Source organism: Rhinolophus hipposideros (genome assembly GCF_964194185.1).
Source record: "Rhinolophus hipposideros genome assembly, chromosome: 17".
Lineage (NCBI taxonomy): Eukaryota > Metazoa > Chordata > Mammalia > Chiroptera > Rhinolophidae > Rhinolophus > Rhinolophus hipposideros.
The window spans coordinates 56571299-56585389 of NC_138063.1; the positions used below are offsets into that span (position 1 = coordinate 56571299).

Below are 14091 nucleotides of genomic sequence, written 5' to 3' on the forward strand. Positions count from 1 at the left end.
GTCCCCTCCACCCCGGCTCCACCCTTCTCATCTTGGACAGCTGCCCGGCTGGGTAGGGTCGGGGGCATGGAGACTGGACGAGGTCCGCCGACCTGCTCTCGTCCACCTCCCCAACCCCCGGAAGCCAGCGCGCGTTCCTGGTGCCCCCGCGTCGCCCGGGAGCAGGGACCTCACACCCCCGCGCCGCCGCGCCTTGGTACGTGCCGTGGGGCTGGCCTGGGCGGGTCGCCCGCCGGCGCCACCGCCCCGCGGAACCCCGGGACTGCACCCCTGCGCGCGGGCACAGTATGGGGAGGCTATGCTGGCGGCGGCGCGTGCTGGCGGCCGCGTGTCTGGGTGCGGTGCTCCTTCTCCTTCGGCCCGTGCGCCGCGCTCTGCGCCCGGGTGAGTGCGCGTCGGGTCGGGGGCCGCCTCATCCAAGGCCGGAGCCCTCGTTGGGGGAGGAGTACCTGCCGTCTGCATCCGGGCTGGGGGATAGGGATGGCTGTGCCTAGGAAGGCTCTAGACGCCTTGCCCGTGCCACAGCCTCCCGAAGGGTCTTGCCCCACTGGAGAGTTGGTCTCCCAAGCTCGGGAGTGGGGACTGCGGGCCTCAGCCTGTGGCTGAGGATCTAGGTGAGTGGTGGGTAGTGGAGCGTTTGGTCCACCCCGGAAGGCAGCCTCCTTTACCTAGCCCCATCCCGCTTAGCGCCAGGAGCCCCCATCAGGTGAGCGGTACCTGAGTCAGTGAAAGCTTGACGTTTCTGCGTTAAAAAAAAAAAAAAAAAAAAAAAATGGTCCCTCAGTGCTGCTTGGCACTGCTGCCTGGAGTGCCTTGCCCTGCCCTGAGGTTCACGCCAGCAAGGACTTGGGGACCCTTTGCATCTACCTCATCGTCTGGTTGGGGAAGCTGAGACAGCCAGTCAGGACTGCAGTGCGCAGTACCGGCCCCAGGCCAGGCACGTGCCGAGACTTCACTCATGTCATCTTCTCAAAGCTTCCCACCAACCAATTTCGTGAAGGAGGAAACTGAGGCCAGAGAGGAGGAGGGATGGGTGTGGATGGCTAATGTGCTGGCTGCATAGTCTGCCTGCCACTTGAGGTGCCCAGCCATTGGCCTGTTCTTCTGACCTCTGGCTCTGTTTGCCTTTCCTGATGTGAATGTGTGTGTTGGGGGGTGGGGCGTGGGGCGGTTCTGCATTCTCCCCACCCTGTGTGGGCTCTGTGCGAATCCTTGGAGTCACTCCTTGAGTCCCAGGGAGTAACCTCACCCCAGGGATGGACAGGGACCACGGGGCAGTGGGTTTGGGGTGGCAGCCCAAGATATGCGGCTGAGGAGACTTTCAGGGCCGCACTTACTCATGGAGGGAGGCATCTGGCTGGATCTAGGATGGTAGTGGATAAGGTCATTCCGTAGCCTTACCTCCTGGGTGACTTATTCCCGACCCTCTCAGGGCCTCAGTATTCCTGTCTATAAAATGGGGTGCTCAAGTTCTTCCTTACAGGGCTTCTGGCAACGTGAATGAGATAACATGGAAAGTGCCTGGCCCCTAGCCTCTTTATCATGGCACTGTCATGATTAGGGGTGGTGCTGTGCTCCCTCCATTCTGAGGTGAGGGGGTCTTCCTTCTCCCGCTCTCCCTCAAACCTCCCTGACTGCCTCTGGACTGGAGGCCAGGGTTTGGAGAGGCCTCTTTAGTACTCACCAGGTCACCCTTCTACTCACACCATTCCCTCCGTGTCTAGATACAGCGGGCCAGAACTGTGCGCCTCCCCAAGCCCGAGAGGGAGCTGCTGTCACTCTTTCCACGCCCCACCTTCGTGAGCTGGCTGGCCATCTGGGAGTGGTGCTCTTGCTTCTTGGCTGGTGCTCCCTTATCTCACCTGAGTGGAGTGTCCCCGGGCACAGTGCAGGCTGTGGTTCTGGTGCCTGTGGACATGACAGTCTCTGTCCACACGGTCGTTTGTAGACAAATGTCTACCCAGGAACTGGGACAGGGCAGAGCACAGTGGCTCCCCGCCCCTAGGGCTCAGCCACACAGCCCCTGGTGTGGGGTGAGAGAGCATGCCAGATGTGGGGTATGTGTCTGGGGGAGTGTCCGTGGAGGAGTGGGTGTGTTTGGGTGACTGCCTGTGAGCTGAGTGTCTGTCTTCATGTCTAGGAGGGTGTATGTGTCTCCACTACATGGACACGTGTCTCCTGCCCCCTCTACCCAAGTTTGAGAGAAGAAAAAAACCAAGGTACTGGTCTCCTGTGCTTTGTTCCTTCTGACCTTCCTCCCTCTTCTGGGAGAGCAGGTGTTAGAGAGGATGGCTCACAACCCCCTTCCCACCTTTGCCCAGGGTGACCTTGGATAAGCAAGGGTTAATCAAACCAACCTATCCAACCTACCCTGCTGGCTCCTCTCCTTTCCAAGTCAAGAGCTAAAGCCATGAGCTCAGAAGCCAGTGAGGGTCTGCTAATGGAGGGCGGTGGGCCAGTTCAGACTGGGAGAGGAGATAGCTGGGTGGAAAGGCCTTCCCTGCTGGAGGTGGATCCTGCATCCAGGGCCTTTGGAAATGGCCTCAATGGGGCCTTTGGCATCTCTGAGTGTGGCCCTGCAATGTGGCCCAAATTGGAAGTGGGTGAAGGATGTGGTTTGTGATCTCCAAGGGCCAGCACTCAGGACGCATTTCAGCCTCTTATTCCAGGCAGGCAGGTCTGGCACTGTTCCTCCTTCTCCAAAGTGAAAGGTGTTGCCACAAGTTGGGCACGGGACTCCGAAAGGGCTGCCAGCTCAGGCTTGGGTCTTCTGCTGCCCCTCGACCAGTGTGTGTGGGGGAGGTCTGGAGCAGCCTACCCCAGTACCCCTCAGCACCCCCAGGACTCCACCATCAATGCTGCCCTAGTACCCAGGGTCCTGGGGATGAGGATATGGCAGGGAAAGGTTGGACAGTTGCCAAAGACACTGCTGCACCCCACCATCGCCTTCAGGGTCCCTGTGGCAGCTCCACTGTCACCCCTGCCCCCTTGTACCTTTTGCGACTGTGCTTCTGTCCACATATTTGCTGGGCTCCTACTCATGCCAGGCCTCTGTCTAGGGCTGAAAACAAAACTTTGTAATATTCCTGCTCTCACAGAGCATACAATTTTCATATTAAAACCCCATCTCCAGTCTGCATCATCTGCCCTCAATGCACACCCAGGAGCACCACCATGCTACTACATTAGATCCCCCACCAGCTGGTCCACAGGGCGTTGGGGGCGCTGGAGCCCACCGCCACCCCACTGTACCCCATTCTAACCATCCCCTTCCTAGCTTCTCAGGGCCTCCTCATGGTGGAATTTATGGGTGTTTCTCTCAAGCCAGGCTGTGCCTCTGTCCACTTCCAGGGACCTTGGGGTTGGGGACGGAGAAGGGAGGGTGTGGAAGGAGGTCGTGAGGGACGAGACAACTTATTCCTAGGAGAGCCCACCACCTCCTGGGCTGGATTGCTGCCTTCCCCTTCTTCAACTGGGCTGGATTGCTGGGTTGCTGTCCTTTCTCTTAGAGTCCAGCACTTCCTATCTGAAGTCCAAGGGTGGTATGTGTTAACAGAGACCTTCTCCCCCATCATCCTTCCTGAAGAATCTCAAGGGGGAAGGACCCAGGAACCTCAGGTGGGGACCCTGGCCTCTCTTCTAATCCCCCTCCCTCTTCATCCCCCTAACCTTTGTGGCACCATAGCACCTGGGGACCCAGTTTGTCTTGACAACTGCAGACCGAGCACAGGGTCCATCGTGGTCACGGCACCCTAGTAGTTGTGCAGCATGGCTCTGGAGGCATCTTGTATTTATAATGATTACCAGTATTTTGGTCCTATGCAGAATAAATGCAGAAATGCCCAGTGACTGCTGGGAGCCAAGGTGCCAGAGCTGAGGAGGGTGGGTAAGGACGAAGACTGACCTGGCTTTGAAGCTGTGAAGGGCCCCTTGAGAACTCAGCAGCAGCCCCTCAGTGTGGAGGTCAGGGGCTGTTTTGGGGGCAGCCAGAGGCCTGGGCAGGCAGCTTCCCTCTGGCTGCTGCCCTGTGTCCTCTGCCTCCCCCTCAGCCCCTGTAGGGTCCAGCTCGTAAGTTCTCCCTCTGTGTGCTTGTTCAGCGTTCTCCCAGTGCACTACTCTACGCTCTGACTCCTTCCCCAGTCCTGACCCCTGGTCCCTCTCAGTAAGAGAAAAATCAGAGACTGGGAGCCACCAGAGGACAGTGTCTGTGAGGACAACCCAACTCAGACTCACTTAAGCCAGATGTGGCTGCCTTCAAGGCATGGATGTCTCACTGGCCTGGACTGGGTCACATGGTGCCCACTGCTGAGACAATTACTGTGGCAGAAAGCGAGGAGGACAGTCTATTAAAACCACATGAACCGAGTGTAAGCAGATTTGCTCCTGGAGGGAAACAGGTAGTCTAGCAAAAGGAGGGGGAGAGGCTGCTGGGAGCCGAATCAATAGATGTTCACCATCCTGCTGTCCATTCCCTGGTACTGCCAGAGTGTCCGGAGCTCAGAGGTACGTTGTAGGCCTCCAGAGAGTACTATGAGAAAAGGAAGGCCAGCAAAATGGATGGCTAACCAGAGTGGGAATTGGTAATCCCATTTTGTAGAGGAAGAAACTAAGATCAGAAAAAATGAAGTGCTTTGTTCAAGGTCACCCAGCTGGGAAGTGTGGGGCCAGTGTAAATCCTAGTCTAAATCCTGAATCCTTATACTTTCCACTCTATAGGGAAGGGGTAATTGGGTTGGGCTTTTAAGGCTGCATAGGAGTTTGCCAGGTGGGAAAATGAAGAAAGGGAATTTGGGGCAGAGGGAATGGCACAGACAAAAGTATGGAGGAGTGAAATGGCCTGGTGTGTGAAGGGATGCGCTATGGGTGGAGCTCAGGGTTCATGGGAGAGAGTGGTAGGGTGGAAGCCAGAAAGGTACTATATTAGGGCCCAGTCATAGTGGCCTTAAATGGCAGGCTAGGTGCTCTCCCTATAGCCATGAGGGGCCATCAGTCTTTAAATAAATGTTTATTGACACTAGATGAGGTACAGGGGTTATAAGGAAACAAGATAGTCCCCTTCCTTACAGAGCTGGCCTGCCAGAAGGGCAGCCAGACATCAATCCACATACAAGTTGGATTATTAAGGCAGTCATAAGTGCCATGAATACATTAAAAGGAGAGTGGGGAAAATTCTGGTGTGGAGGGGACATTTGAGTTGAGATCTGAACAACAAGAAGTATGTGCCCTAAAGTCTAAGTTTCCTGGAGAAGAATCCCAGGCAGAAGGAACAGTTAGTGCCAGGCCCTGAGGTGAGAATGCGTCTAATATTTTAGTATGGCTGCAGCTGAGCAATTGAGCTGGAAAGCGTGGGAGATGCGCCTGGAGGGGCCCTGGGAAGGAACTGGAATTTACTGTTAGCCAGTGGGAAGCCATGTAGGTTTTAAGATCATCAAGATGGTGCGAGTAGAAATGGATGCCAGGTGAGGAGACGCCCATGATTGTCCAGGCAGAGCAGATGGGGCTTGCCCTGGGCTGGCTACTGTGGAGGAAGCAGAAGTGGGGGGTCTCCCTGATGGCTTTGGAGGCAGAGCTGACGTGACTATACCCAAGAATGATCTGGTCAGATAGGCCTCCATTCTACATGGTTTATGGAGTTCAGCATGGAGTTTGTATTTTAAATACAGATGGAGCAATCTCTATTTGTCTGTCTCTCAAAAAAAAAAATTGCGTTTTACTCGTGAAGGGCTTGTCAATGTGTTTTTCCCTCAGCCTGATCACCATAGGGAAGTCCCTGACCCAATGGCACACAGGTCACCTCAGAAGGCCTAGGATACCAGGGGGACTGATTGGGCTAGAGCAGATTGTGGCAGCAAGGCCCAGGGCTCCTGCCTGTCTGGTCTTGCAAAACTAGCCCAGCTAGAACTTATTAACCAGAAACTGTGTTGTAATCTTAGCTTACTGGACTAGGGATCATCAGCGTTTCCTCCAAAATGGTGAAGCCTCAAATAGCCCATGCAACTACTTGTACCGTACCCCCCTGCGAGGGGCAGCTAAGTCTTTCCTTGTGGGTGGGATGCAAGGACAATTTGTCAGGTTTCTCTGTATGGTGTTTAACCCACCAGCCTGTGGGTGCTGTGTGCAGGGCAGAGTGGGTGCCTGAGGGGCAGAATGTCCTGGCCTTCATTAAGGATGCACACATGCTGTGGCCTGGGGCCGAATCCTGTTTCTGGTCCTTGCTTTGAGGCCTGTCATGTTTCTTTGCCTCTCTGATCCTCAGCTTCCCCATCAATGGGGATAATAATGGTTGTTTCTATGCAATAGGAGAAAGTATCAACGCATACAAATCACTGAGCACAGTGCCCACCTGCCTGGAATTCGTGGGCCTGCCTCTGCCCCAGGTGATTCCTGCCTAACTCGCCCAACTCGCCCAAACCCAGCCTCCCTTGCTGCTGCCATGCTTTCCTAGGAGCTTCCTACGTGCCCACATGGAGTGGGCACCACAGAGCATTAGATTGATCCTCATGCTGGCCCACTGAGCAGGACCACAGCCCGCCCATAAGTCTGGGCTGCGTGGTGTCTATGGCCTGGACCCTCATGGGCACGGGCCCCTGGCTCTCCCAGATTGCTGGGCAGCTCATTCCCTATTGCTTCCCTTCCCTTCAACCCAGCTGGTTACTTTGAGCTATTTCAAAAGTCCTGCTGTTTTACTGCTATTGTCTCTGATTCTGTTTCTCCTTCTCCCAACCTCTGTCCCTGTCATTGTGGATAGCTCTCTGTCTCTCTGTCTTTGGCACCCTAGTCCCCCCTACCCTCTCTTATGGCCCTCTTCCTCATCTCTCTCCCTCTCTCCATAACCTCCTGCTATTTTTTGCCTTGTTCAAAACAGAACCCCCATGAGGTTTTGCCTGTGGCTGCTCTGGGCTGGCCAAGTTCTTCAACTCAGGCCTGGGCCCCTCCCTGACCACGAGACTGGGGCCTGCCTGCCGGCTCTCCCTGGCCTGCCTGCTTCACAGTGCTGTGGGCAGGGGGCTTGGGACCTGGAGCCCAGTGGGAGGGCTGGGGAGCAGAGGAAGAGGCCAAGTGGGGCTTGGGGTGATGGCAGTGGAGGTTGGGAGAGGCCTCAGGGAGGCCTTACCCTAAAGCCGCAGCCTCCAGCTGTCCAGAATCAGGGGCTGGACCTAGGGATCTTTAGAGCATTCCCTTCTGACTCCCTGGACCCATCTGTGCCCCTCCATGGCCACCTGCCAGAAGAACCCAAGTGCAGCCCATCCCACTGGACTTGGGTTCCTCTGATCTGTGTGGTAGGGCTGGGTGGGGTGGCCCAGCCCTGTAATCACTGGCCATAGCTACTCTGGGCCTCTCTCTGGTGCCCACTCCTTCCTGCCCTCCACCCACTGGCCCCTGGAGTCTGGTGTGGGATCAACTCTCCTGCAGGCTGTGGTCTACGCAGGAAATGACAGGCCTTACACAAGGGCTAGTGTTTCTGGAAGGCTCCAAGTTGTGGGACCTTGGAGTAGAGATGGTTTCTTTGTCAATTGAGGTTCCTCCTCCCACAATCTCTAGTGGGCACCAGCCCTTCAATCCCCAGCCGTGACCCTGAGAGGAGCTCCTCACTGGGTGACCTCAGGCCAGAGATAACACCACTTGGAGATTCTACTTTCCATCTGCCAAATGGTGACCAGCCCTCCCACACCCCCGCCTCAGGGCTGTGAGAAGTGCTGTTCTACTATGGTGCCAGCAGCTCCTGGTAGCTGCTGCCACACTTAGGCCAGCAGCCTGAGGCCTCCTATACTTTGAGGGACTAGCCAACATTGCTGCCCTTTCCTGTCAGCTCATTTTCTGATGACAGTGGCATTCCTGGGACATGTCCAACTGCCAGGAAGGCAGCCATGGGTTTCACAGAGATCTCTGGGCCTGGGTTTAGAAACAGAAGTTCAAGTCCTGAGTCCACTGATGAGCCCCAAGACAGAGGTAGGCCCTATAGGCCTCACCTTCTCCACCTGCCCTGGGGACAGTGGGTGGGGAAGGGTCTGAGGCTGCCAGAGGTGTGATGTGGGCCCTGGACAGTGGACTTCAGGTATACATAGAAGATCCAGAGGCCAGGGCAAAGCCAGTCTTGTTGTCATTCATTCAAGCAGCCTCTGTTTATGGAGCACGCCCTCTGTCCAGGCATTGCTCTCCCTGCCAGGAACTGCTCTACTGCAGTGGTTCTGTTCGCTCCCCACCAGCAGCAGCACCTGGGAACTTTAGAATGCAGACTCTCAGCCCCCTATCCAGACCTACTGGGCCGGAAACCCTGGGTGTGCGTCTCTGCAATCTATGTTTTAACAGGTCCCATGAAAGCTAAAATTTGAAAACCACTGCTCATGGTCAATTTGCCAATACATCACTTCATCAAATTCCCTAAGTTTATTTGTTCACCACAAACTTGTCTTAAGGAAAACTCTTGAATCTTTCCAATGAATATATTCTTTTTAGGAGCATTTTAAACACTTCATTTTGTTGAAACCAAGGGTCATGGAAACATTCATTCTTCTTATGAATATATTCTTTTCTCATATGTTCCCTAATTCTTGAAGATATTCTTCTTATGAATATAAAACATTCTTATGAACTCAAGAATACGAGGTGTGATCAAAAGATAGGGTGAATGTTTAAATAAAAAAAATTATTACAGTAAAAGACACATTGCCATTAATCCCCCTCAAAATACTCCCCCTCACTTCAAACACACTTATCCCATCATTCTTGCCTCTTTCTGAAGCAGTTCTGGAAGTCCTCTTTCGTGTCTTTACCTCTTCCTCCCTCGTGACAATGCTCCGTGTCATACATTGCTTCTGGTACGGCAATTTCTGTCAAATAAAAACACTACAGTGTGTCCTCATCCATCTTATTTGCCAGATCTGGCACCGTGTGACTTATGGCTCTTCCCAAAGTCAAAATGACCATGAAAGGAAAATGTTTTGAATCGATTCAGGACACTGAAGCAGCTACGACAGTGTAACTAAAGACATTCATGAAAGAGGACTTCCAGAACTGCTTCAGAAAGTGGCAATCATGATGGGATAAGTGTGTTTGAAGCGAGGGAGAGTATTTTGAGGGGGATTAATGGCAATGTGTCTTTTACTGTAATACATTTTTTAAAATGTAAATATTCACCATATTTTTTATCACACCTCATACATTAAGATAGCCATTGAATATATTTAAATTTGTAAACTAGACTCACATAAACTGTTCTTGGATATATTCTTTTTTATGATCAATGTTTTTATTTCTTTTCATTGAGATGTAATTCTCATTTCATAAAATTCACTATTTTAAAGTGTACAACTCTGGTTTTTAGCATATGCAAAAGTTGTGCGATACTACTATATAATTCCAGACCATTAGCCATCATCAGTCTCTCCCCATTTTCCCAGTGCCCACCCACCCCCAGCCCCTGGCAACCACTAATCTATTATACTTTGTGTCTTTAAGAATTTGACTACTCTAGGTATTCCCATAAGTGGAATTATACAATGGTTTTCTTTTTGTGACTAGTTTATTTCACTTAGCATCATGTCCTTAAGGTTCATCCATGTTGTAGCATGTCAGAATTTCCTTTTCAAGGCTGAATTATATTCCATTGTCTGTATAGATGACATTTTATCATTCATCTGTTGATGGCCACTTGGGTCACTTCCACATTTCGGCTATTGTGAATACTGCTGCTGTGAACATGGGTGTACAAATATCTCTTTGAGACCTGCTTTCAATTTTTTTGGTTATGTACCCAGAAGTGGAATTGCTGGGTCATATGATAATTCTATTCTTAATTTTTTGAGTAACCTCCATACTGTTTTCCACAGTGGCTGTATCATTTTACATTCCCATCAACGGTGCACAAGAGTTCCAAATTCTCTGCATCCTTGCCAACACGTTGTTTTCTGTTCTTTTGACAGAAGCCATAGTTATGGCATGAGGTGGTATCGTATTATAGTTTTCACTTGTATTTCCATAATTATTAGTGATGTTTAACATCTTTTCATGTGCTTATTGGCCATTTGTATATATTCTTTGGATAAATGTCTATTCAATTCTTTTGCCCAGTTTTGAATTGGGTTGTTTTTAGATTGTTGAGTTTTAAGAGTTCTCTATATATTCCTTATTAGATATATGATTTGCAAATATCTTCTTTCTGTGGGTTGCCTTTTTACTCTGTGGATAGTGTCTTTTGATGCACAAAATTTTTAAATTTTTATGAAGCCCAATTTATCTGTTTTTTCTTTGTTACCTGTGCCTTTGGTATCATATCCAAGAAATCATTCCCAAAGCCAATGTCCTGAAGCTTTTGTCCTATGTTTTTGTCTACAAGTACCATTGTTTTAGGTCTTACATTTAGGTCTTTGATCCATTTTAGTTTTTTGTGTATGATGCTAGGTAAGGGTCCAACTTCATTCTTTTGTGTGTGGATATCCAGTTTTCCCAGCACTATTTGTTGAAAAGACTGTCCTGACTCCATTATATGGTCTTGGCACTGTTGTCAGAAATCATATACACGTGAGGCTTTATTTCTGCTCTCTATTCTATTCCATTGGTATGTATGCCTGTGTTTTTACCAGTACCACACTGGTTTGTTCGCTGCAGCTTTGTAGTAAGTTTTGAATGCAGAAGGCATGAGTCCTCTACTTTTGTTCTTTTCTTTTGGCTATTTGGGGTCTCTTGAGATTCTACATGAATTTTAGGATGGATTTTTCTATTTCTGCAAAAAATGTCATTGGGATTTTGATAGAGATTGCACTGAATCTGTAGGTCATTTTGGTACTATTGGTGTTTAACAATATTAAGTATTCTACTCCATGAACATGGAGTGTGTCTCCATTTACATCTTCTTTCTGAAATGTTTTACACTTTTCATTGTACACTTATTCCTAAGTATTCTTTTTGATGCTTTTTTTGTAATTTCCTTTTCAGTTCATTGCTTGTATATATAAATACAACTGATTTTTGTGTGTTTTGCATCCTGCTACTTTGGTGAACTTTATTCTCACATTTTTGTGTGTGGAATCTTTATGGTTTTCTACATACAAGAGCATATAATATGCAAACAGAGATCATTTTACTACTTTCTTTCCAGTTTGGATACCTTTTATTTCTTTTTCTTGCATAATTGCTCTGATTTGAATTGCCAGTATTATGTTGAATAGAAGTGGTGAAAGTAAGCATCCTTACTTTGTTCCTGACCTTAGAGGAAAACCTTTCAATCTTTCATCAATTCTGATGTCTGACATTAAGGTTTTTAAAATATGACTTTTATCATTTTATATAATTTCCTCTATTCCTTGTTTTTTTTGTTTTTGTTTGTTTGTTTGTTTTTCTTGAAAGCATGTTGGATTTTGTCAGATGTTTTCTGGCATCAATTAAGATGATCTTGTGTTTTCTCCCCATCATTCTGTTAATGGGGTGTACTACATTGATTGATTTTCATATGTTGAACCATCTTTGCATTCCAGGAATAAATCCATCTTGGTCATGATGTGTAATCTTTTTATTATGCTGCTGAATTCGGTTTTGATATTTTGTGGAGGATTTTTACATCAATATTCACAGTGGTTTGGGTCTGTAGTTTTTTTGTAGTGTCTTTGTCTGGCTTCTAAAATCAGGGTTATCCTAGCCTGAGAGAATGAGTTAAGAAGTGCTCCTTCCTCTTTAATTTTTGTAAAAGTTTGAGAAGGATTAGTATTAGTTTTTCTTTAAACGTTTGATAGAATTCCCAGTGAAGCCATAATGTCTAGGGCTTTTATTTGTCAGGAGATTTTTTATTATGATTCAATCTGCTTACTAGTTATAGGTCTATATAGGTTTTCCATTTCCTTGTGGTTTAATCTTGATATGTTTTGTGTTTCTAGAAATTTGTCAATTTCATTTAGATTATCCAACTTGTTGACATACAGTTATTCACAGTATTCTCTTATAATCCTTTTTATTTCTGTAGAGTCAGTAGTAACAACCCCATTTTCATTTATGATTTTAGTAATTTGAGTCTTCTTTTATTCTTAGTCCATCTAACTAAAGGTTTGCCAATTTTGTTGATCTTTCTGAAGAGCCAACTTTTGGTTTCATTAATTTTCTCTATTTTATTTATATCTGCTTTTTATAATTTCCTTTCGTTTGCTTTGGGTTTATTTTTTTCAACTTTTTGTTGTTCCTTAAGTTGTAAAGTTAGTTGTTGATTTGAGGTCTTTCTTGTTTTCTAATGTAAGCATTTATAGCTATAAATTTTCTCCTTAGCACTGCTTTTGCTATGTCCCATAAGTTTTGGATGTTGTGTCTTCATTTTCATTTTTCTCTAAGTATTTTCGATTTCCTTTATGATTTCTTCTTTGATCCATTGGTAGTTTAAAAGTGTGTTCTTTAATTTCCACCAATGTATTAATTTTCCAGTTTTCCTTCTGTTATTGATTTTTAACTTTATCCCCTTGTTGTCAGAGAAAATATTTTATATAATACATATCTTTTTAAACCTACTGAGACTAAATTTCTGGCCTATCATATTGTCTATTCTGGAAAATGTCCAATGTGCACTTGAGAAAATGTGTATACGGATGTTGTTGAGTAGACTGTTCTGTATATGTTTGATCGATCTAGGTGGTCTGTCGTGTTGTGTAAGTCCTTTGTTTCCTTACTCATCTCCTGTTTAGTTGCTCTGTCCATTATTTTGATTAGAGTATTGAAGTCTCCAACTATTATTGTAGAACTGTCTGTTTCTTCCTTCCATTCTATCAGTTTTTGCTTCATATATTTTGGTGGTCTGACATTAAGTAAGAAATGTTTATATTTGTTCTATCTTCTTGTTGTATTGAACCTTTAAAAATATATACTGTTGTTTTTGTCTTGTAATTTTTAAAATTTAAAATCTATTTTTTCTGACATTAGTATAGCCAATGTTGCTCTCTTTTGGTTACTATTTGCATGGAATATCTTTTTTCATAGTTTCACTTTCAGTCAGTTTGTATCATTGAAATTCAACTGAGTCTCTTATAGACAGCATATAGAATTGAGTCTTGTATTTTTATCCATTCTACCTATTTCTGATTGGAGAGTTAAATCCATTTACATTTAAAGTAATTACTCATAAGGAGGAAGTCTGTCATTTTGCTGTTTGTTTTCTGTATGCCTTATAGCTTTTCTGTCCCTTATTTACTGTGTTACTATCTACTTTCATGTTTAGTCAACTTTTTTGGGGGGAGGAAAGGGGAACAGGACTTTATTGGGAAACAGTGGGTACTTCCAGGATTTTTTCCAAGTCAAGTTGTTGTCCTTTCAATCTCAGTTGTGGAAGGCGCAGCTCAGCTCCTGGTCCAGTTGCCATTGTTAGTTACAGTGGGCACAGCCCACCGTCCCTTGAAGGAGTCGAGGAGTTGAACTGGCAACCTTGTGGTTGAGAGCCCGAGCTCCAGCTGAGCCATCTGGCACTGGCCCATGTGGGAATCAAACTGGCAGCCTTCAGCATTAAGAGCATGGAACTCCAACCGACTGAGCCACCGGGCTGGTCCTTAGTCAACTTTTCTGGAGTAAAATATTTCAGTTCTTTTATCATTTCCCTTTGTGTATATTCTAGAACTATTTTCTTTTTGGTTACCATGGAGATTACATTTAATACCCTAAAATTATAACACTCTAATTGAATTTATACCAGCTTAACATCAATAACATACAAAAACTCTGCTCTTCTATAGCTCTGTCCCCACCCCTTTTGGTTGCTGATACTACTTGATTACATCTTTTTACATTGTGTGCCCAAATACATAAACTAATGATTCTTTTAAACGCGTTAGTCTCTTCAATTGTGTGTAAAATAAGATTTGGAGTTACGATAGTACTAGCGTTTAGACTACTTAAGAAAATATTAGTCTCTTAAATCATATAGAAGACAAAAAAGTGCAGTTATAAGCCATTGTTACAAATACTAGCTTTTATAATTGCCCATGTATTTACCTTTATTGAGATCTTTATTTCTCCATATGGCTTCAAGTTACTGTCTAGTGTCCTTTCATTTCACACTGCAGGACTCTGCTCAGCATTTCTTGCAGGGCAGGTGTAATAATAACATACTCGCTCAGCTTTTGT

The 14091-nt window shown here is 47.0% G+C and overlaps 1 protein-coding gene across 1 annotated transcript in view; it reads left to right on the top strand.

The window, feature by feature from the left end:
- The first annotated feature begins 270 nt into the window (after positions 1-270).
- CHST13 (carbohydrate sulfotransferase 13) overlaps positions 271-14091 on the top strand; it is a 42255-nt gene continuing 28434 nt past the window's right edge. Inside the window, exon 1 of the mRNA XM_081078282.1 lies at positions 271-384. Coding sequence (XP_080934408.1) covers positions 288-384 — 97 coding nt within the window. The 5' untranslated portion in view covers positions 271-287. The remainder of the gene's footprint in view (positions 385-14091) is intronic.